The sequence below is a fragment of the Pundamilia nyererei genome, unplaced genomic scaffold, assembly GCF_000239375.1.
Source record: "Pundamilia nyererei isolate P.nyererei 1_Seehausen unplaced genomic scaffold, PunNye1.0 scaffold00066, whole genome shotgun sequence".
Taxonomy (NCBI): domain Eukaryota; kingdom Metazoa; phylum Chordata; class Actinopteri; order Cichliformes; family Cichlidae; genus Pundamilia; species Pundamilia nyererei.
The window spans coordinates 1,410,303-1,433,531 of record NW_005187467.1 but is presented as its reverse complement, the minus strand read 5'-3'; the positions used below and the strand labels follow the sequence as shown (position 1 = coordinate 1,433,531).

Here is a 23,229-nt window from a genome sequence, read left to right as displayed (position 1 = left end):
TACATTTTATTGCAGTTCTGTATGCTTTCTGACTTTCAAGATGATAATTTGCTCCAAACTATTGTTTTTTGATGTGGAGCAAACTAATCATAGTACAAAAAAAAACTTGAGTTCTGATAACAAAAGCAGCAGGTACTCTTGCTTACTTTCCCTGATTAATGTAAATTTAATACAAGTCTGTTTGTTCGACAACGGTTTGCAGCCAACAGTGCATGGCAGGTCCTTGCAGGTTTTGGGCTACACTTCTGCAAATGGAGCTGGGAATTTTGTGAGAATAAATGATCTTCTGAGTTCTGAAAAATGCAAACAAATTCTTATCCATCATCCGAGCTGTCCCAGATTTATTCCGCTGCATAACAATACTCTCAAACACAAAGCCCTAAACAACTTGTATCAACTTATCTGCCACCTACATTAAAAATATGTGGGCAAGTGTGACTAGGATAAATTATTATGTTTTAAAGATGCAGTGTAGTGACAGCAAGCACCAATTTGATTTTTTATTTATCTTTACTGTATTTTATATTACGTTAATGGCTATATATATATTTTAAACTTTTATTTCTCAAAGCATTCGTGCTTAACACACCCTAAAACCAACTTTGAGCAGTACTTTATACTTTCTTTTGCCAGGTGTGTGTCTAGGCTGTTGTTTAATGAGTCAGTGTTTGTGTGTTTTTGACTTCTTTGACCTTGTCAGATGGCCTGGTGGACTGCATGGATCCAGACTGCTGTCTGCAGGCAACCTGTCACACTACCTCCCTGTGTGTGGGCTCCCCGGATCCCCTGGACATCATCCAGGAGACACAGATGTCCTCTGCACAGAGCAACCTACAGACTTTCTATGACAGGGTGCGCTTCCTTGTGGGCAGGGACAGCACCCACATAATCCCTGGAGCAAACCCCTTCGATGGCAAGTGAGTGACTTTTGCATTACTCTCACCAGACAGCACCCAGCGCAGCCTTCTCTAACCAATTCTCTTAATAATATAACCAGAACCAGCTACGGTATTGGGTTGAATTCCCTTTTTATTCTGCATCGTCGTTTGTTATTCATGCTTAAGATTCTTGTCAGATTCCTCCTAGTTGAGCCAGTCAAATTATCAGTTGATGCTCCAGTGAACTCAACAGTTGTGTTATCGCTTTCTTAAGTAATGACATTTGAGGTTCAGGCATAAATCAGTGGATTTTACTTTTAATATAGGCCGCTTCAAATTACTGCGCTACAGTTATAGAACTGACAGATCTTAGTAGATGTAAATTATGTGCTTTTTAAAATCCAGATGAAAATATTTGCACAAGGGAGAGGAGGCAGCAGTCAGTGGGGGCTGAAAGTAAGGCTGAAATGAACGATGAGGCTTGGAGGATGATGGACAGATGATGATGGACAGACATAGAATGTGGCAAAAAGGAAGGAGAATTCCCTACAAAGAAAGGCATCTCATATTTATGTATTGTGATTACTTTTACGGTAATCCATCTGAGGCCCGCTCCCAGAGGCAGAGCTCATGACACCCCAGCCATGGAATCTGAGATCCTTTCATATCAGGCAGGAAAGCAGTCAAACTCCCATTAGGTTCCCCTGCCTCTGTTTTCTTTTGTCTCCTTCTCTTTTCATCTTTAAACGCTTGTGAGGCTGCATCACTTATTTGCATCTCACTCGCTTATGCATCTCTCTCATCTCAACTTATTATACCCACGTGACAGAACGAGACAACAGCCTAAAGAAAGCAAATTGAGAATATTTGAAAATGTTTTGAAAATGGTATTAAAATGTGACTCAGTAATGGTTTGTTGGTTTTTAATTTTTTTTTTTTAGGTGTTTTAACATTTTTTTAAGCAGACCATTTGTACTTTAAAAAACATGTTAGCATTGGGTTCTTGTTAACATATGAAAATTATGCCAAATTTGATTTAATTCTTTCAAACACCAGTGTCAGTAAAGGCTTTAAAAAACCTCTGTGATTTGCATCAGCAAAGTAAAGTATGGCTGATTTTTAATTTATTTATTTTTTTACTTTTGCAGTAGCGTCAGCTGATACTTAAGAGAAGCGGTGTGACATTTTCCCTCGTTGACATTTTACTAGCTTTCAAGAACCACTCAACATTTTGCAGTTCTTCACTGGACAGAGGAAGCGGCATAGAGGATTGAGTAATACTCTTGTCTCTCTCACAAGATGCAGACATAAATAAGTAAAATGAAGAATCCAGAGATGAGCTGCAAGATTGGAGGCCTCAGCTCACCTAAAAATATCAGTGATAATCTATTATTCATGCTTGGTATTCATTCCCCACCCACTGACAGATATGAACAGTTATGACAGGGAGCTCTGGGCTTCAGATGAGCCTTAAAGGCACGGTCTCAGCATCTTCCTTCCTGATATTCCTGCCCTGGTCACCCGATCATCTGGCTATTGATCCTCTAACCGCTTCCTTGTGCTAGTAGACATGTTGGACTTCTATTTCTGATGTTTCCCACCGCAAAAAGCTGCAAAGGTGCCACTGAATAAAGCATCTGCCACTGCATGAAACATCTTGATTCTCCACCATGACACATAATACAAGAGACTGCCTATGCCCAGCAGTGGATGGTGACCAGAATAGTAAACAGGAGCTTTGTCCACGGAACAATTTGGGCAAAGATTGATAGCTGGCATATAATAGCGAGGCAGAAGCCATTTACTTCATTTACAGGCGTGCACTTGTATTATTTTATTTTGAACTCTTTTATCAGCGTTAGACCATTAATGTCAGAAAATCTCTTGTTTGTTTCGTTCTCTGTGTGTCCTAGCCCTTTTAGCAGCATAGTATATTTGGAGAGCTAAAAATTTATATCGACGTCTCCTCGTTTTCCCCTGTTCAGCATGCTGTGTAACACGCAGACAGGGAAAAGAGAGGGCTGCAGTGACATGCTTACAGTTTCAGCAGGATTTCCCCTGTAATCAATTCATTTGCGTGGGTAATGATGTTTCCGTTGCTTCCGAGTTAATGGTACTATTTATTAGCCGTGGTCATTGAAGGTTCTCTATAGTTATAGCTGACACGCAGCTTTTATTGTATCTGAGATGTCAGTGTGAGAAAACAATGTAGTTTCCTCACAATTACACAATTGTGAAAGATGGTATTTCCAAATTATGCTTCAAATCTTTACCGTTTAATGTTTACTACCATTATTTTTACCTTTTTTTTTAGATATAGATCAAAAGCTCTCCTTTTGTCATTTAGTTCTTATTTTCTTGTAAATTAACCAGCCAGTATGTTGCTGTAGTCATTTGGATCGTCACCATAAATATCACCTGAAGGAAACCTGATGTTTTTTTTCCTATATAGAGTAAGTTTAAGACTTGTTCAAGTGAGGGGTGAAAATGACAACTGACACACTCCACTGTGACGTCTGACTAGATAAGCTAAACTAAAGATTATTTCATACTGGATCCAGGGCTTCACTTGTGTATTTTTTGTATAACATGTCCTGTATGTGCAGATGATGTATGATAAACTGGAGTTTGGAGATACTGTGAAGTCCCTTTTTCTCTTTGCGAATCCCTTTGGACTTGTGAAATCTCACAAAGGATGGAATTTTCTGTAGTGAATTCTTCATGCTTCCTTTGCCACTATGTCTCAGGGTTTTATTTGATGTCAATATTTAAATCATTTGTCTTGACAGTGAGGAATCAGCTTCCGATGTGCTTCACAGAAGCAGGAAGGCGATAGTTCCGCTTTCACAACTCCATCTCAAGAAAATGGAGACGGTTGAAACTTCAAACAAGACTAAAATAAACTATTGCTGTGAATGATTAAATGTAGACAGCCAGATCAGTGCTGGGTTAACTTTGGTAATAATTCTATGTAAATGCATCCTCTTAGATATTTGGGTGTAAGCCCAAGGATTCAGAGCAGTATCTCCTTGCTTGTTTACAGCACAGTAGTGGACAGCGAAGGTCTTCTGAAGGAGACCTGGCCTAATTAACATAAAACAGGGTTCCTGGGGACCAGGATAGTGTAGGGTGAATGATCTTGCCTCTGGTAAGGACATGTTGAGGGCAGCTACTAACACGCTAGTGTTAATTGTTTCCAGTACGTGGCAGTGTTTAAGACCCAAATGTATTAAAAATAGCCATGGTCTAATGAAGAAGTGACAGTAAGGCATTTGTTAGGGGACCAATTTTTTGCAAACGACTACAGAAGCAACGGCTGACCATGAGTCGGGCCTTGATAATGACGAGGGTAAGAGTCGACGAGGGAGACGTGCTACAGCAAGGTCTCAACTCATCAGTCCAGTAAGATTAGGAGGTGAATTTGGACGACTTCCCACTATTGATTGGTGGCGACTGATGATCAGATCTAATTTATGCAGCTTCTGGAGGCCTGATGTCAGTCTGGAAATCTGTTGAGGTCTTGATAATCAGCCAAGCAAGTCTTGCAATCTGCAGTCCTATTATTTCCCTCTCTGGCATTCTGTAATGGAAAAGATAATTCCTCTTTTTTAATTAGAGCAAAAGCAAAGTAAAGCTTCCTTATCTCATTATCCTTCCATTCTGGATGGAAAAACCCTTAGAGACACCCTAGGAGGTGTTAGTTTGTTGTGTTTCTGTTATGGCTATTTTATTGTGTACAGTATTTCTGTTTTGAGCAAATCCATACTGACTTTAATGTTTCTCCTCTCTGTTGATCTATTTCTAATGCTGAAAAGAAAAAAAAATATTAATAGTAGTAGTAGGAGGGGGAGGAGGAGACAGAGTGTATTAGTATTAATATAAGTACGCTGAGATAGCATCATTTTGTGTTATATAGAAAATCCACAATGTCAGTCTTAAGTGCTGGTGGTATGTGGTATCAATTGGTATCAATTCGTTTTCATTATTTTGACTTTTGGATAGAAGCATATTAAAAAAGAAAAGGAAAAAAAGCCCTTAAAAAAACAGGAAATATGGGAACGAGCTATAGAATGGTATGCAGTAATGGGTCCTTTCTCCATAAACCAGGAATTCATTGTAGGCAGCATTAGTATTGTTGGTACATTCTATCTAACCTTTTAGCTTTGTTAAAATGTGCTGTCTGAATGTTTTATCCATCCTCTTTTGCATATTTTAGCGTGGACAGAAATTATATAAACAAAACAAGATAATGCAGGTTTTACTGCAGGACACCTGCTGTTAGCTTGTAATTATTTGTACTCTATGCAATGAGCAATAATGCTGATCTTTTTCACTTCGTACAGCCATGCTTGTGTCATCCGTGGACAAGTCGTGACGTCAGACGGAACGCCACTGGTAGGAGTGAACATCAGCTTCATCAATAACCCATCTTATGGTTACACAATCACCAGGCAGGATGGAAGGTAAGAACCTGAGTCTTTATATCAAAGCACACGCAGAGAGTAAAGGATGCAGTAAAACCTCTCTCGCAGTTACCTAAAAATGCTGTACAGATAGTGATATTTAGATCATTGTCAAATACTTTTACAAAATTTTAACGATGGAAAGGGGGGGAAAAAACACAGTTGCCACAGCAAACTGTGCTGCCATTGATCTGCTTTGTGATTTCATTTGGTCCAATTTTGGAGTTCTCGGCTCAATTCCCAGAGAAATCAAACAAAGCCCTTCTGGTACACTCATAAGTTATGCTTCAGTAGCAGCAGGGTGGGGAAAGAATAAAATATGCCAATGCAAAGCATCTCACTGGAGCTATAAAACATTGTGCAGATGGACATTATTTATTCGACAATAGAAGATTAAGAGAATTAAGTGACACAGTTAGGTTTAGGTCACAGAAATGTGTTTGCGCTCCTTGTTTATCCTCTCTAAATAGTTTAATAATGCTTTTGCCATTTATGAAATGGTTTTTCTAATTAGTTGTATGGATGTTATAATTATGACCATAAAATAATACGTAGTAATGTGACTGTCATAGATCATTACCACTTACTTCCTCAGACAATTCCACATATGTTCTGGCTGTTCAGGAAAGCAGGAAAAAAGCTATTTTGTTATTTTATTACAGCACCACTAAAAACCCTTTGGGGGAAGATAAATTGTTGTGGCAATGTGTTCTAAATAAGAAAGAGGAAAAAGTCTGAGTTCTCTGTGTAGCGTTCTTTGAGCGATGCTGTTCAGGCTGCTTTGGCATCAGGAGAGTTTCTCAGAGAAACAGAGAAAAACATCAAACTAGCTTCGGCGTGTTTCTTGGAGTGAAAGAGAAAACAAACTTGAGAATAAAATCTCTAATAATTTTCTCTCTTTTTCTTTTCTTCTTAAATGTATTTGATAAGATTGTACAAGCATACAGTATACACTCACAACCCCCAGTCCCAGGTATCTCAGTGTTAGTAAGGCCTTGTGGCAAACCGAGCCCCTCTATCACAGCACAACATGAATTGGTGTTTGCTCTCCAAGCCCCACTTCTTCCTGGCACTTTTATCAGTCACTGACACTCTAAAGGCCCACATCTTTGCCGCTGGTTTGATCCTGATCATTCCTGCGTCCCCTCATTTCTTCCATCCTGTCGTTTTTCTCTCCCCTTTACTTTTACAAAAATCTCTCTTCTCTACTTCATCATCTTCACCTTCTTCACTCATTTCATCTGCTCTTCATCCCTTCACGCTGTCTTTCCTCTAATCTCTCATTGCCCATAAGCCTTTCCTTTCTGGGTACTGCTCTTTTACTTATTTCCCGTGCTTTCCTTGAGCCCAGGTCTCATGTCCTTTCCACTGCACTGACTTTCCTCATCTCTATCCTTTTTCCATTTATGCGTGTCCCATTTTTTTTCTTATGCATCAGTCACTTTTTTCTTTGCAAAGCTCCATACTCTTTTCTACCTTCCAGCATATGTGTAAACACTACTCCATCTCCCAGGTTCCCCTGTAAACATGCCCAGTCTCCTGCAACTCCCCTGCAATCACTGTAAACAGGCTCAGTGCAGCGTGAAATCAGAAATGCACCTGTTCAGCCACTTAGAAATGGGAAAGCTGTCTCAACTCATTTTTATGATGTGTTCTTTATTGTCCATGGGCTTAGTTTTTTAAATTACCTTTTCCACTATCTGGGAAAGTTTTCAGGCCTAAACAAAAGAGGTTAGTTTAGTTTCTTTACAACTGTGTAGCTATTTTCTGATTGGCTGAGCATTAAGACAGACCTATTCGCTTTTAAGCTTTTCTCTATTAATGAGAAAAATGCTGACATGGGTTTAAGCTCATTACATTATTAGGGTACTTGTGAGCGTCTTTACGGGAGAACTTGTAGTTTTACAGTCTGTGTTTATTCTTACTAACTTTTTGCTCTGACCTTGGCTCACTTTAACCTAAGTAGACGTCATGCAGTCCATTATAAATATACTGTTATATTGCTCATTAGCTGGCAAATGAGTAAAAATGTAGTTAACTTTCTTAGTTTGATGCATTTCCAAAGGGCACAAGGCGGTAACCTTCTGTAGGTAATGTAATCATTTTGTTCCTTAAGGCTATTGTCATGATTGATAATAGCCAGTGAATCTCTTCATCGATCGCCTATGCTGCCCATGGTAGTCCAGAAGTATTTTGAGTTTGCGTGGCCCAAGCCTGCCAGGCATGCTACAGACTGAATGCAACTGCATGGGTACTGATGGATCACAGCTGCATGAGTACTACGAGAGCCTTGCTCTGCAGACTCGAGACTGATGAAGAAGCTTACTTTGCTTGCTCCCAGCCAAGGGCAAAACATCAAGGGCGGACCAAGTTGTTGTTTATCACCACAGCCAATCAGATGTTTACCCTCAAGGGAAGTTAGACTGAGCGAGTTCTTTATATAGAAGCTTAAACCAAGAGGGAGTTTGCCCATTTTACATGGCACTATTTAAACTTACTTCTGTATCTGTAATTTGAGAAAAACTCTGAGTGTGTGCGTGTGTGTGTGTGTGTGTGTGTGAGAGAGAGTGTTTGCCTGTCCCAGGGGCCTGTAGGTGACCAGGTGCTAATTGGCTCTTAGAGAGAAGTGACAAAAGCTGCAAAAGTCCAGTCCAGGTGCAGGTACCATGCAGCAGTTAGAGGTGATGACGCTGCCAAAATGTAGCCTGTTTACTGAGACACAGTCAGGTCAGTCCAGAGGCAGAGACCCTTTAATGCAACAGCAGATGGGATTGCATTGCAGGGCTTTTAGACTGATGTTAGAGTGGACAGCCTTCGTCTAAGAGATCAATAAAGTACTGGCGGCTGCCTCCATCCCTCGGCACAAACCTCTCTCTCTCATTTACAGTACACATGTGAGCACAGGAGCAGCACATTACATGGTAATTGGAGTGAAACAGTCACGCCTGTAATCTGCTACTTTGCATTCTTCAAATAAAATGTTAAGATTATTAAACCAAGGAAACCTGCATTTTTACATTGTGATCTATAATCGTATTGTATCTGCTCCATTGTGTAACAGAGATGATTCAAAGCAGTTAAAAGCATCCTTTCTTTAACTTTTTAAAAAAATAAAATTTTGAATTTATTACTGATTAATCTCTTTTTTATCCTTTAAATAGAGAATAACAAATGTGTCGTGTTCACAACAGAGGCTTGATGCACAACACAAAACAAATAGTATAAATTGGGAATGGGAATTTTCACTGTATTTATTTTAATTCATCCAAAAGTGAGACAATCAGTTAATTTTCTTTGACATTGTGCACATCTGTGTTCCAGTTTTGACTTGGTGACCAATGGGGGCATAGCCATAGCCCTGCACTTTGAACGCGCTCCATTCATCACCCAGGAGCACACACTCTGGTTGCCATGGGGACGTTTCTTTGTCATGGATACCATCGTGATGCGGCATGAGGAGAATGACATCCCTAGCTGTGACCTGAGCAGCTTTACCAGGCCCAGCCCTGTAGTGTCCCCAGCGCCGCTCACTGCATTCGCTGGGTCCTGTGCTGAAAGAGGGAATGTTGTACCTGAAATCCAGGTGATGCTCTGTCCCTGCCCTGCAGGTTCTAATGCATATGGGTCTTCCTGCAAATGATTCATGCCGCACAGCTACAGACTATTTTTCAAGTCTAAATATAACAGTGACTCGTGGCAGTGCTTTGATTTTTATCACTCAAGTGTAATTGGCCTGTAAAATTTGGGTAATTCACAATATGCATTGTACCTAACTGCAGAGTGATGATTATTATCTTATCCACAGAAACAGTTGTTACTGTAGAGTAGTCATCCAGTTTATGCATATAAATACCTCTAGGAAGGATTTGCATCTTACAGTTATGCATACAAGTTTATCTACATGAGGCTTTTTGATGTAAGCATCTATTTGGACTTCTGTGTTGGTGACCTATGTTGTCGAACTGTTTGTGCGGCTCCTGTATTTCTAGCAGGTATCTCTGCACTTCTCTCATTACTCTGCCTCCCAGTTTGCTTCGTAAGATTTATGGCATATCAGGGAATTTAGTCTGAGTTGAGTTTATTTATAGTCGCCTTGTCTTTGCTGCTCCGTGTACAGGGACATCATCCCATTTACAGTTGTAAAAAGGAATCCTGATAAGTCAACCATGAATAGCTGCCCTGTTTGAATAATTAGGAAAAAAAAAACACACATAAAAGTCATCTGACCTATAACAGTTAAAGTGCTTGTTTTGATTAGTACTCTGAATCTTGTTTTGTACTATGGAAAGAGGCGATTCAATTATAGAAGACAGGAATTAGTTAACCAAACTACTGGTGTCGACCCTTGATCCTCATTGCGAACGCTCTACAGTCTATGAATGCTGACCCACTGTTGTTACAGGTCTGACCTCAGCTAAAATTTCTAAAGGCAACAGCATGTTACTAAGCTAACTTTTATTATTCTATATATTATTGGCCTTGGCAGCCTCTGAGCCCAAGAGCACACAGGCTACGTAACTGCGATATGGATTTCATAGAAAAGACTACCATCCGAATGGAGGACTTGCTATTTTGAAATCAATTATGGAAAATTCTCATTGGAATACATAATGAAGAAATTCTTCATCCTATGCCATGTAACGCATGAGCATAATTGTCCTCTAATTAGTGTTTCCAGTCTCCCTTGGGTCCATAGATGTGGTTGGAGGCAAGGCTAAAAAAATAATGGCTGCAGTGGCCATTGACCAACAAACTGACAAGCTGATATTTTGTGTAAAACAAGAACAGCAAAAAAATAAAACAGTGGACCAATCACTGGGGACGTGGAACATTATTACCTCAAATGTGAGGACAGAATTTATAACCTTCTATCAGGTTCGATGCTTTTCTATATTTAATAAGCTTTGTTTTTCTTTTCATAGTCTCTGGAGGAAGAAGTACCTATACCCGGAACGGAAATGAGACTCGGCTATTTAAGCAGCAGGACCCCAGGTTACAAGTCAGTGCTAAGGGTTACTCTCACCCACTCCTTAATCCCTTTTAACCTGATGAAAGTTCACCTCATGGTGGCTGTGGAAGGCAGGCTTTTCAGAAAGTGGTTTCCTGCAGCCCCAAATCTCTCGTATGACTTTGTGTGGGACAAGACAGATGTCTACAGCCAGAAGGTCTATGGCTTGTCCGAAGCTTTTGGTAAGCGATGACAAAAATTATTTTTGACTATACTGATATGATTTTCTTTTATCCAGAGAACACACATTTTTTTACTATTTTATCTTTGTTTTGTTCCATAGTTTCAGTTGGTTTTGAGTATGAGTCATGCCCAGACCTTATTCTATGGGAGAAGAGGACCGCTGTACTACAGGGCTACGAAACCATTGCCTCAAAACTGGGAGGGTGGACAATAGACAAGCACCATGCTTTAAATATCCAGAGTGGTGAGTCAGCCAGTTGTTCCTTTTCATATATTTTTTGTTTTAATAACTTCTCTTTTTTTAAAAACTTGTTTTGGGGCATTTCATCTTTATTTTGGACAGTAACGTACTGTAGCCCTTGGACAAAAACAGAGTACAGTAGATGAAGGTGAAAAGAACTACATAAAGGAAACGGCCTGCACTTGCCTTTGGCATATCGGTCGCCTGCTAAGCCAGTGAGCTATGCCAGCACCCTTTCAACAGCTTCTTTATTAAAGTATTTGTGGAGATTAGGGAAATTATTTTACTGCTATTGTTAATCATCATTACCATTGCATTAATCATACAGTTTACAGTATTGATATTGAATTCAGATGTTTAAACATATTGGTACCCAATTAGCCTTCAAAATATAACTTTATCCCACAACATACCTTAATTTTAAGAAGATGTACCTGGATCACGATCTATTGGTTCATTGTGGGGGTTTGTGCATTAATCTCAATCTCTTAATCTTGTTTCTTTTGAAAGCAGGTTAGGGTTATTTGTAATTTGGTTCCTCGCATTCTGCGTTACTTAACCTCTGCTAACTCCTTGTGTGTCAAGTTTTAGTATATTGTTTGGAGTTCTAAGCTCTTATTCGTCTTCAGGTGTTTTCTGTTTGATTTGATTGTATAGTTTGTCCTTGTTTATTCACTTGAGGGTTCAAACTTTTTGCGCTCTTGTATTTTAAACCTTTAAGTTCTTGTCAAGTTTATGGAGTGTGTTATTTTGTTGTACTTTTCTCTGAGTTAGTTCCTGTTTTACTTTGGAAGTTAGTCTCCTGTGCTTTGTGCTTAGTTTTACTTCGCCTTGATTGTCTACACCTGTGTCGAGTTCGCCCCAGCTGTCTCCACTTCCCGAATCACCTCCATGTGTACAAATAATCCAGCCTTCCCCCTCAGTCTTTGTTGCAGTGTCTGTTAAGCTCCTCTAGTGTTTTTTTTCCTCCCCCCTCCATGGTCTCCTGGGTTTGTTTGGATTTTCTTGGCTTCTTATTTTTGGACTTTGTTATGGACTCTGTTTTTGAACTCTGCAACTGGCACACCTTCTGTTTAAACAGTCTGCATCCCGATTCTCCTCTGGGTCCTTGAACCTGCATCCATGACAGGCTGTGTTAATTTTTTTGTATTTGGTTCACCCATATTGTACACAGGCCTCTTAGATTACTGATTTAGTTGGATGATATATTGCCCCAGATATAACTGCGATAAATGATTATTGTTGATATAAACATTTTATGCCACAAATAATATATTAATAGCATAGCAATGCAAGTGCGTCCTTCGAAGGCTGTTAAGATTTTAATGTTTAATAATATTCAGACAGCTGGAGTACTAAAATGTATATTCTAAAATATACATATGTCCACAAATAACAATATCCTCTTCTTCTTTTGTTTTCTGCTGTCACTTGGTATATGTCTGTGTGGGAGAGCCTCCACATGGTGAAACTCCCAACATAATGAACAGAGCAGAAGACAGAAGCAAGGCGAACAGAAATGACAGAAAAATATGTCTTGGATTTTTGTTCCTTTCACTTAGCTGCTGTTAAAAAACAAAACAAGACATCTAAGTCTTGTGATGGTAGTAAAAGCATAGGGTCACAGTGGCAAAAATGTTGCTATCAGGACCCCATTTAAAAATAGTACATTTTGTACAAAAGTGTATATTTTAGGTTTGCCTGTCCTTTTTATATTTTGCGCGTCATCCTAAATGTGTCGAAAAGAGTAGATAAGAAGAAGTGCCACTGGTTCCACCACGTGCTTTAGACGATGCTTTTAATGTAACATAAAACTGTCCTCCCTGCCTGTAGCATTTTTAGGCTTTATTCCATTCAGCAGTGTCATGTAGCCCTTGATAGATCTCACTTTTTATTCCCTCCATCCGTTTTTAGGTGAGGGAGGTCAATTTTCTTATTGCCATCAAATAACTCCTAAAAGGCAGTAGTAGAAATAACTTTGTGCATCACCTGTCACTAGCTAGGCTTCAGTGTCTGTTTGTGTCTGGGAGGACTCATCAGAGGAGATGAAGCATACTTGAAAATTGCTCACAAAGGTGGCATTTTGATCTGTCACGCTAAACCTGCTGAGCCTGAAAGTGGAGTCCAGACGAAGGCGAGAACTGCCCTCACCACCAGCACTGCCAGTTCCTTCAGTCACCCCCTCTTTTGGCACCTTCATGTCTTGTTCATGCCCAGCATTTTTAGAATCATCCCTAATTTAATTGCTATCAGCCTGCTACTCCCAGCAGCAGCAGTCCCTAAGATTAAATCACGTCCCAGGAAGGGGATGCTTGGCTGATCTCTTCTGATAGACCAAATGTTGTGCTGCTCAAAGATCTCAGGTCACTAAGTACCATCAGATGCAGCAAAACTAAGACAGGCATGCAGATGCTGAATTTCAAATATGATTACATTGATTGGGCAGCAGCAGCATCTTTACATTTACATATTTGACAATTTTCCAAGAGCAGATTGGCAACACTAATGTTAAAAAAAGTGTGCATGCAAGTACATATGTGAATGCTTGCACATCTGCTATATTCTAATTGATTTAATTTTGTTTGCCGCAAAGCTGGTGAAGATAGAAAAACAGGTAAAAAAACAAAACAAATATATTTGTTTTCTTTTGGGTTTTCTTGTTTAAATTTCGTTTCTTTTTTGTGATTGTGCCTGTGTGATAATTTTCTCGCTCCAAGAGATTATGCTTGTGCCAAGGGTTTCTTGGTTCCTATTTTGCTGTGAAATTGTGCCCGTGTTTTCATCCACCAAGACGATCTCTTATTGCAATCCCAGGCACTCAGTGCAATTTTCATGGCTCTAGTTAATAGAGGTACACACACAGTCCTATTTAAAATCACATCAAATGCTTATCTGTGTATTGACTTACACTTTCCCTTAAATCCTTCATCCAATATAGCTTTTAAACTGCATTAAGCTACCTTGAACCACTATTGAGACAGGAACTCAAAGAGTTAGAGCAGTGGAACAGGCTCAGCTCACCAAATTCCCATTGGTATCACGTTAGCATAAGCAAACTGCTTATCCATCAAGCAGAAATATGAAAGCATTCAGTACGAATCCCATTTTAATCCACTTGTTCTGAACTTCGTTACACTCACATCAAGCAGCTCGAGGACCTTAATTGATCAATTAAATTTTATGACATGGAATTTTCAAAATTATTTATATGAACTTCTGTGCTGCTCAACACCAGACTGGAAATCTATTCTCTATAGATTCTCTGTTCATCTGCAGATTACTGGAGGTGTTTTGGAGTGTGTCTTGACATGTTTTTATTAAAATAAAACTTTACTTCATGGGTGAGTACAAAGGTGGTCTAATAAATTTGTTAAGCACTGTATAGAAATAATGCAAGTTAAATTGAGATGTATCAAAAGTATAATGACAAGATATATATATATTTTTAGCCTTGTAGCTGTTGACACAGACTAGCATGTTCGGGTGGGATGGGTTTGTACACATCATTTCTCAGGGTTCTTTCAAACATGTAAATTTTATTAAATCAGGCAGTTTGTTATAGCTGGAAAAAAAAGTTTCAATACACTCCCGTAGTTTTTTTTTTTTTTTTTTTGGAAACACTGCTTTCAATGACAATTGAAAAAAAGCTGGTTTAACTTAACCTCTAACCAAAATTGTAAAATGTTTTTCACTAACAGCGGGCCATGCTGCTTTGTGCTCACCCTCCTTGTTCTCCTTAACCTAAATAAGCTGTTTCTTTTCTGTACCCTCATCAGGTATTCTTCACATGGGCAACGGAGAGAACGTCTTCATCTCCCAGCAGCCTCCTGTAATCGGCAGCGTGATGGGGAATGGGCGGAGGCGCAGCATCTCCTGCCCTAGCTGTAATGGCCTTGCTGACGGAAACAAGCTGATGGCCCCTGTTGCTTTGGCTTGTGGCTCAGATGGAAGTCTGTACGTGGGTGACTTCAACTATGTGAGGAGGATTTTCACCACAGGGAATGTCACCAGCGTCCTGGAGCTCAGGTAACGGAAGAGTAGCCTACTTACTTTCGCTCAGGACCATGAGCTCAGATGGGCTTGTATACAGGTCATAAACCACAGAGGTCGATCGAGATAGACAGAAATGCCCTAAAGGCAAAGGATTGATGGTTCTGCCTCTCTGATTCACCTGTATCAGCTGGAGTTTGGATCTCATAAGGGACGTAGAGGATGTAATAAGGTCTTAACAGAAAATGTTAAGGAAAGATTAATTTCCTAATGCTCCCAAGGAGAAGGTTGAGTCGATTAAAAAAAAAAAAAATTTGAAATATTGTTTATTCATGCTTCCCTTTTGATTAAGAATGCCTACTACTTTTTAATTCCATCTACTATCAACTAACACTTTCTTTCCTTTCTCTTCCTTTCTCATTTCTGCTTCTTTTGGTAAACCTTCACAGAAATAAAGACTTCAGGCATAGGTAAGCCACACAGTATTTGCTAATTTTTAAAAAAGGGTACAGCCCAGTCACCAAATTAATAAAAAAAATTATATTTATCTTAATAAAGTTCAAGATATTGGTCTTTTTACACATTTTACAAAGGCCAAACCTGTCAACAGCTGTCTATATCAGCTGATGTAAGTACAGCAGGTACCATTCTGTCAATATTAGAGTGAATGGTAAAAATTAAATGAGCTGAGTGATTATCGTTTTATACAATGTTTGCATTTTGCAGCTGCATTTGTTTTAATCTTCGGGGAAAATCTTCTCACTCCCTCTAATTCTTTCCAAAAACACCTGGAAAATGCTCGCCGTATCCTACAATCTTGGTCTTTCCTCTTCCTATGTTTTTTCTTGGATCTTTTTTCCCTTTTCCTGGTTCTGAAAACAGAAAGAAGAAGAAGAAGAAACAATTCAAACTGTGGTTCATTTTCATTTGTTCTGAAAGATTTGTTTGGATTAAACCAGATAATTTACATGAAAGCACAGTTTATTAACTCTAAGTTTGCTTAATTTCTAGGCTTTCTCCTTAGTTCTTCTAAAATGAAATCATTTGGGAGCGTTCGAGTTGTTAAAGAAGTGGGCAGCTGGGTGGGTGAGCATGCAACAATATGAGTGTAGAAGCCCAGGTTCAAGTCAGACCCTTGTCCATTTGCCACATACCTTCCCCTTTTCTACTTTCCTGTGTATCTTCAGTGCTCCACTAACCAATAAAGGCAAAAGTGCACCTCAAAAAAATAATTAACATTTCAGTATGGGACAGTTTTTGACAGTGTTGGAGAGTCTTAAATGTAATTTCATCATCGTAAAGAGAATATGTACTATAAATATATATCCCTATTTATATAACATCTATTATAAAAGACAAGTTAACAGTAGTGCATGTTACAGGCAAATGATTGCAGGATTAAACAGAAGATAATGTCTCATTTGGTGTGCATACCTAGCTACAGTAGCTGATTCTGCTAAAATGGCAACTCAGTGTTGATTTTATCACTGGCTTAAGATACAGAGACTTTATTTTCCATGGCAGGTGGTGGCAAGGGAAATCTCTGTGTGCTGTCTTTAGATACTGTGTCTCAGGCAAAGGGCTATTGATTGATTTTCTATCACAGGGTCATGACTTTAGCTGGGGAACAGTTAGTCAACTTGTGGATGAAAAGCCTTGTGATGCTGGTCACTGGCCTCTGTTTCCAAGAGGATGAACATACTAACAAAAAACTCAGAATCTCTCTCTCTTGCTTTTTTCTGTATCTGTCTTCTGCATAACAAAAATATTACTTTTATTATGCTTCTGTACATTAACTTAGACATTGCATAGATTTCTTTGCTAGAACAAGACACATCAGAGCCCCGTCCCTCAGCACACCAAACACATTTGCATATTGAAAAGGAGATTTGTCCAGGAAAACACAGCATGTGTCTGTATAAAATGGGCGGCTGCCTCCTGTTCATGTGTGAGTTAGCGATAGGAGTGGGAGGTGGGTGATGTTACTGCAGTGTTCATTGACCCCCTACTAAGGATGTCCCAATCCTCTCCAACCATTTTCACGACGCCATGCCGCAAAATCCAATTATCTTCTACAAACTAGATGTTGTCAGTGAATATAGATGGGGTATATGGCCATAGCTCAAGGTCAGAGAATAACACCTCATAGTTTCAAACACTATGGGGGACCAACACTGTTTTACATGCACCTAGGAGCTGATAAGGTATCAGCTGATTGCACATGGCAGATAGAATGCAAAGCCAGTCATTGAGATTTGCCATTGACCTACTCTCAGACAACAGTCGTTTCTCTAAGCCAGCCAATTGTACCTGGAGTATACTGAAGTGCATCATATCAGTCAACTAGGTCAGCGGGCAGTTTGTGACATGTGTGCCTGAGGTTTGCTGCAAAGCCCTGTCATCACTGATTCATTGAAGGTCAATTGTCACCTAAAATTATGTACTGGAGACGACAATTCCACACACCCACTTGTCTTTCTTCTCGTTGTGTGTTAAAAATGTACGCTTTGGCACTGTCACACTGACCATAAACCCCTAAAAGAACCCTGAAGGTTATATTTGAAATACTGTCTTAATCCACTTTGAATGATGTCCAGCTGACAGGGTTTTCCATAATGCTTATCAGGTCTGGCAGAACTGTGCTGTATCCTGCTCTTATACATCTGGTCATCTTTAAGGTGGCAGCAAACTCATTGCTAAGCTGGTTACGTGTTCCTTTGTTTTGTTTTTCTCCTAAATTAGTAGTAGAATTAGTCAACAGACAGTTAAAATGTGACTTTTTAATAATTTATTTTTATTTTGATGTAAGCTTTTAATTTAACTTTCAGTTTTCTGGATTTGTCTGATTTTTTTTTTCATACATTTTCTGACATGGACTAACAAATAAAGTGTGTCAGTCAGCACTTGAAAAGAAAAGACCTTTAACCTCAGTAACATTTATGTAATGAATCGTATTTATGGAAGCAGAGCCAAGGCTGTAAAATCACTTTAAAATAACACGGTTTAAGAAGTTTCTAGCATCTGGCGTGTGCATAGTAAAATGTAATTGGTCTTGCTTCCAATCTCCCATGCTTTGATTTATCACCGTGAGCTTATGTTTATAGTAAGCAGAAGTGTAATTTTAATGGAAATATTATTCTTTGTCATCCTAATTTGCACTACTGTGGATTTGTCTACAGCTATCTGTGTTTTCTGTCACCTATCCTGACTGGAGTACATCAGTAGGTTGTATGCATCCTGCCGCAGCAGGATTGGTTATATTTGGTTCTATTGTCTTGTCTGTCAGGTTGGGCAACCTCCTGTGGATATGTTTGTATGGATGTGAAGGATGGCATTGTTGACTTGGCTGGGATTTAATAGGATATTTTTCTGTGCTAGAATATCAGCCTGATGGATGCATAATGTGTTTGGATCCCTAGTTCAGTCATGCATTTTTGTTTGTATTTTTAAAAAGTTCCAAAGTAAAATAAAAAACATAATTATTTGTATCGATTTCAGCTTATATCAAAGGAATTTCTCGGGTCATAAATTTTAGCACCACTCCCCACCCTTATTTCTCTACTACATTACTATTTCTTCAATAATATGTGCACTATTACACACACACTCACACACTGTATTTAAAGGTCGACACAGACATATAGATGTAGATACACTGGTAATTTCACTCCCTTTTCAAAACACGCTTTTCTTACTAAGCTGACTGCGTGAGTCCTAAGCCGCATTATTATGTCATGTTTAATCTCATTTTTATTTTAGCATGTTTAATCTCATTCTGTTTTCTTTGTCCTGGGTATAAACTGTAATTGTGCCCAATTGACTCTCTAAATGGCTTTTGAATCCATTTTAATTGTATTACACAGTGTTTCTTATTGAAAGAGCTGTAGCCCTTCCAGCTTTATTGACTTGAGCCTCTTCCTCTCTTTTCCCTCCTATCAGCAACAGCCCTGCACATAAGTACTACCTGGCCACCAGTCCAGTGAACAATGCCGTGTACCTTTCAGACACCAGCAGCAGGAAAGTGTTCAAGGTTAAATCGCTGAATGTTGTGAAAGATGTGGCCAAGAATCTGGAGCTGGTGGCAGGCACTGGTGACCAGTGTCTCCCATATGATGATGCTCGCTGCGGGGATGGAGGAAAGGCTGTTGAGGCCACCCTTACTAACCCCAGAGGTATTACATAGATGTTATTAAAATTGATATAGTTTCAAGTCAGTTGTCAGTTTTGTTTTGTTTTTATTTCTAACCTTTTCTGAAGTAAGCTTTTGCCTTCAGCTGTAACCCCAAATGTGCAGCTAACTAGCTAGTTATTTTTAACAGCATGTCTTTCTGTGAGTTTCCGGGATCTTTTTTGTGTTGCTTCCATATGGGCATGAAGCATTAGTCATTCGATCACATGCTTATTCTTTGTCCTCTACTGTGATGCCATTATGAGTCATATTTGCTGAAAGAGCCCCTGTGAAATGTGCATATCTATAGCCGTGCTTTGCATTGAAAAAGAGAGCGGTTTGCTGTAATTACTGAAAATATGAGGTCCATATTTCTTTCAATGATATTTGTCAGACTTCAGAGAAGTAGAAAAATACAGAGACTTGCTAGGCTTACTAAGCTTCATTGTTGTTTGAGGCTGATAGCAAGAGGGAAAGACATTGATGAAGTTTTCCCCATAATTGAATCAATACTTACAATACTCCTCATCTATTTTGATGTTTCTATTGTTCTTCTTTATTGATTAAAAAAAAATCAATCCTACCATTAATTTTCATTGTCATGATTAGTCTTTCATTTTATTGCAGTGAACTGTCCTTAATTGTGATTTGGTGGGGCTCTGTGCTCGCATTAAGTCACAGATAAACAGAATAATTTAAGGATATTTCCCTCTTCTTCTCATTGTGTGACTTTATCTGCAGGCATTACCGTGGATAAGTACGGCGTAATCTTCTTTGTGGATGGGACCATGATTCGCAGGATTGATCAGAATGGTATCATCTCCACCCTTCTGGGATTCAATGACCTGACCTCTGCCCGACCTCTGAGCTGTGATGCTGTGATGGACATCTCTCAGGTATGACCTCTCTGGAACTGTGCACTGACCTGTGCTTTCCTCTCTCTCAACCTACATCTGTCTCCTTGAATGACCCTTGTTTTCAGGGTGCTTACACCTCCACATCAGCTGGTATTTCTGCAGCTTGATTCTCCAAGCCTGCATCTAGTACTGTAGGCCTTGGTTTAGATATGGTATATAGCCACAAGACTTTCTAAAAGATTCAATATTTTCTTTTTTTCCTGTGTGCAGTTTATTTCAGCAAAGTTTTGGTCCTATGATTCATCGTAAATGATAAAATACTTCAGGTCAGTTTAGATATTTTTTGACCCACAGGAGGAAATTCATTTTGCAGCAGGATGAAAAAAATATGTAAATAGGACAAGAAAACATTGTAGACTCTGTAGTTAATCAAGAGACAGTTTCAGGGAAACACACTGAAAACTTTTACTGCACCTATTTTTTTTTTCTGCAAAACTTGCCTTTCTGACCTGAGAGGTCAATTCTATTAACCAAAGGATTATCTGTTAAGATTCAATTGCATAGTTTTCACTGGTGCTGTAGGATTATGAACTTGAGAAAGCAACACACAATCAAAGCCGTGCAAGCCTGGTGAAAGCTAAAATCACCTCACAGTTAAAAAGCAGATACAAATAAAAACTGAAAATGAGCAGTTAATTGGGCTCAGTCCAGGCTTGGGCCTTCCAAAGTATCTGCACTAAGCATTTTAAAGGAGTACAGGACCATGCTGAAAACAGTAGCATTGTGGTGGTTTTTGTAGCGCCGATTTCCTAAATGCAGAGTGCCAGTGACCTACAGCTTTAGGGGAATGATAAGAACGACCTTTAACCTCAGTGGTTTTGACTTCATGCACAGATCTTCACTCTGACGCACATGAACACATGTATACATACATACACACACACGCACTACGCAGAACACATCCCCCAGGCAAGGACACTGCACTGAGGTCACTCTGTGGCTCACTGACTTCCCATTTGGAGGTGACAAGGCAGACTTTTAGCATACATAGCTGTTTTTGCCTCCTTGACAGTCCTACCCAGTAGTAAATAAAATCCCCTACAAAATGTATCTTTTTAATTTGTATATGCCATCTACATGATTCATAACTGTTTCAGTTTTACTTCCATGAATTGAGCATTTTGAGGCTTGGTTATTGAACTTGATTGAGGTCCAAGCCCAGCTCAGTATGCATGCAATCATTTGTTTCTTTCCTCTTTGTGTATTTTGTTGAGTATGGATGCAGGATACAGGTCTTCTGCTTTCTGTGGGGAGTTTTCTGTGTGTGAATGATGTATTCAGCGGAGGAAGCAAAGCCTCTAGCTGCCCATTTGCAGCCCTAGGGGGAACTTCATCCCCCTCCTGACCTCCGCTTGCTGCTCCTTTACCTTGTCGCACACACAAGTGCCTATGGATGCTCACCATCCCAGTTCCACAAACACGAGGACACAGGCAGACTGACTGCAGTTCTACAATGATGACAAATCACACAAGCATTGCCAGAGACACTCAGACAGTAAAAAGCATCCATTAAAAATTAATCCAGAGCTTCCTTCTTCAAACACTCCCCAACCCCTCACTTAGAACCTGACTTTCTCTGGAGAAGGCTCATCACAGTGGTCATTACTTTTGCTTTACCACACCTGGCACACCAAGGCAAGAAATAACATTAGATTTCTTTCTCTCCTCTGATGAGGTCGTTGTTATCTTACTTTGCTATCTGTGTAGTGAGCAAGCTACAGCTGAATTCTCTCTTAATTCAGTGTATACCTCTGTAACCTTTCGTTTAACTTTTGATTATCAAGCAAAATGACAATATTTTGACCTCATATATGTTTTTTTCTTTCTTTCTACCAAGGCCTTGGGTCGTTCCTGTCTTAGAAGTATCTTCCATTTTCCTTCCATTTTTCTTCTTTAAAGTCTTGGAAAATTTCGCTGCATTCCCCGCTGAGCTTAAATGCAGGAAAATCATGTCTTAAAACAAGATCACTCAAACATATTTCAGGGGTGTTAGTAGCTTCAGAAAGCTTTATCTAGACTATGACTGTGACATTCAATTCAAATCTGAGAGGGACTTCAAATAATGACATATTACTCTTCTTGAGGCAAGCATCATGCTGTTACTAGCAAAGAGTGCAGAGATTACTAATGGAACATGTCATTATAATTCTTAATTCAATTTCCATTTCATTTAAAATAGTTTGATGTTGTGTACAAATCTACGGCTCGCTTTCTCAGCTGTTGAGCATGTTTTGGTTTTCTTCCTGTTAGCGGCTTTGTCTAGCAGGCGCTTCTGACAGCATCCCCACTGTATAAAAGGGAGGGTATGATCTGGTTACAGCATATGGGACAGCAGCTCGGGAAATATCCCCTCATCAGTCAGAGTGGCGTGAAAACCTCCTTACAGGCAGCTCCCAGGAGCCACTCCACACTTGGCTCATGAAATATTTAACCAGCAGTGTTGACAAGAAATAGGTTTTAAGAAATTGAAAGTCTACCCTTCATTATCCAAGTAAATGCATTTTCTGCTTACTGAGAGATGACATGTATCCACTAGTCTCCTGTTTGTCGTATGTAGCCAAAGGATACATCCTGTTATATAAACCTCTTCCATTATGTGGCAGATGATAGGAGGTTTATAGGATGTGAGGTGTGTAATGCTCAAATCTGTTTTTCAATTACAGGTGGGCGGGTGCCCCACTTTTAAAAGGACGTGAGTTCAAGAATATGAACAGAGCAAAAAGTTTAGAATTATTCAAATCATTATTGCCACAGAATGTCACTGTTTCAGTGTTAACTTTTAAATTAGAACATTAGGGATATGTGGAGATAACAAGGAAGGAAAAGGCACAATATAGCTAATGTCTAAAAGCTGTCTGAATTTTATTTTGTGCATTTTGTTCTGTGCAATCCACATTTTAAAAGAAAAAGGGAATTATAGGGCTAACTGTTTTTATATTCCTAGAAATTTTAAGAAACCTGCTTTTTTATTGCAATGTATTTGTCCAATGTGCTGTTTAATCCCAGACAGTTGGAGAAAGCCTACTACATGGCCAAGGTGCATAGTGTCTGTGCATAATACAGTCAAAATGTTTCATTGTGTCTTTCAGCTGTCTACTTACTTGACTTAATAATATATTAATATGGTAGTCAGCCATTTTAGCTCATGCCTAAGTGCTGTATGCTTGGGTGTTTTATCAGTAGTATATTGCAGAAATAAAAATATATGCAATTTCTAGCTCTTTATGTCACAACGGGACTGAACGGACTCACGCGCAGGCTCTAGGTCTTGAAAGCACAAGAGTCTTTATTATGATACACCAGGTGATTATTTACAAAAGTGAGGGGAACGCCGGGCTCCGGGGGTCCACACACGAACGGGAAAGACACGCACACTCTCCG

At 39.3% G+C, this 23,229-nt stretch overlaps 1 protein-coding gene across 9 annotated transcripts in view; it reads left to right on the top strand.

The window, feature by feature from the left end:
* The window catches only part of tenm4 (teneurin transmembrane protein 4), a 144,042-nt gene that overhangs the window by 97,837 nt on the left and 22,976 nt on the right, over positions 1 to 23,229 (top strand). For 5 of the 9 annotated variants that reach the window (XM_005735954.2, XM_005735951.2, XM_005735952.2 and 2 more), the window contains 9 exons: positions 701 to 917; positions 5,222 to 5,341; positions 8,663 to 8,924; positions 10,264 to 10,531; positions 10,633 to 10,776; positions 14,550 to 14,799; positions 15,213 to 15,233; positions 18,703 to 18,935; positions 19,673 to 19,827. In XM_005735954.2, the coding sequence (XP_005736011.1) occupies positions 701 to 917; positions 5,222 to 5,341; positions 8,663 to 8,924; positions 10,264 to 10,531; positions 10,633 to 10,776; positions 14,550 to 14,799; positions 15,213 to 15,233; positions 18,703 to 18,935; positions 19,673 to 19,827 (1,670 nt within the window). The remainder of the gene's footprint in view (positions 1 to 700; positions 918 to 5,221; positions 5,342 to 8,662; positions 8,925 to 10,263; positions 10,532 to 10,632; positions 10,777 to 14,549; positions 14,800 to 15,212; positions 15,234 to 18,702; positions 18,936 to 19,672; positions 19,828 to 23,229) is intronic. The other 4 variants (XM_005735955.2, XM_005735953.2, XM_005735950.2 and 1 more) reach the window with 1 other exon arrangement.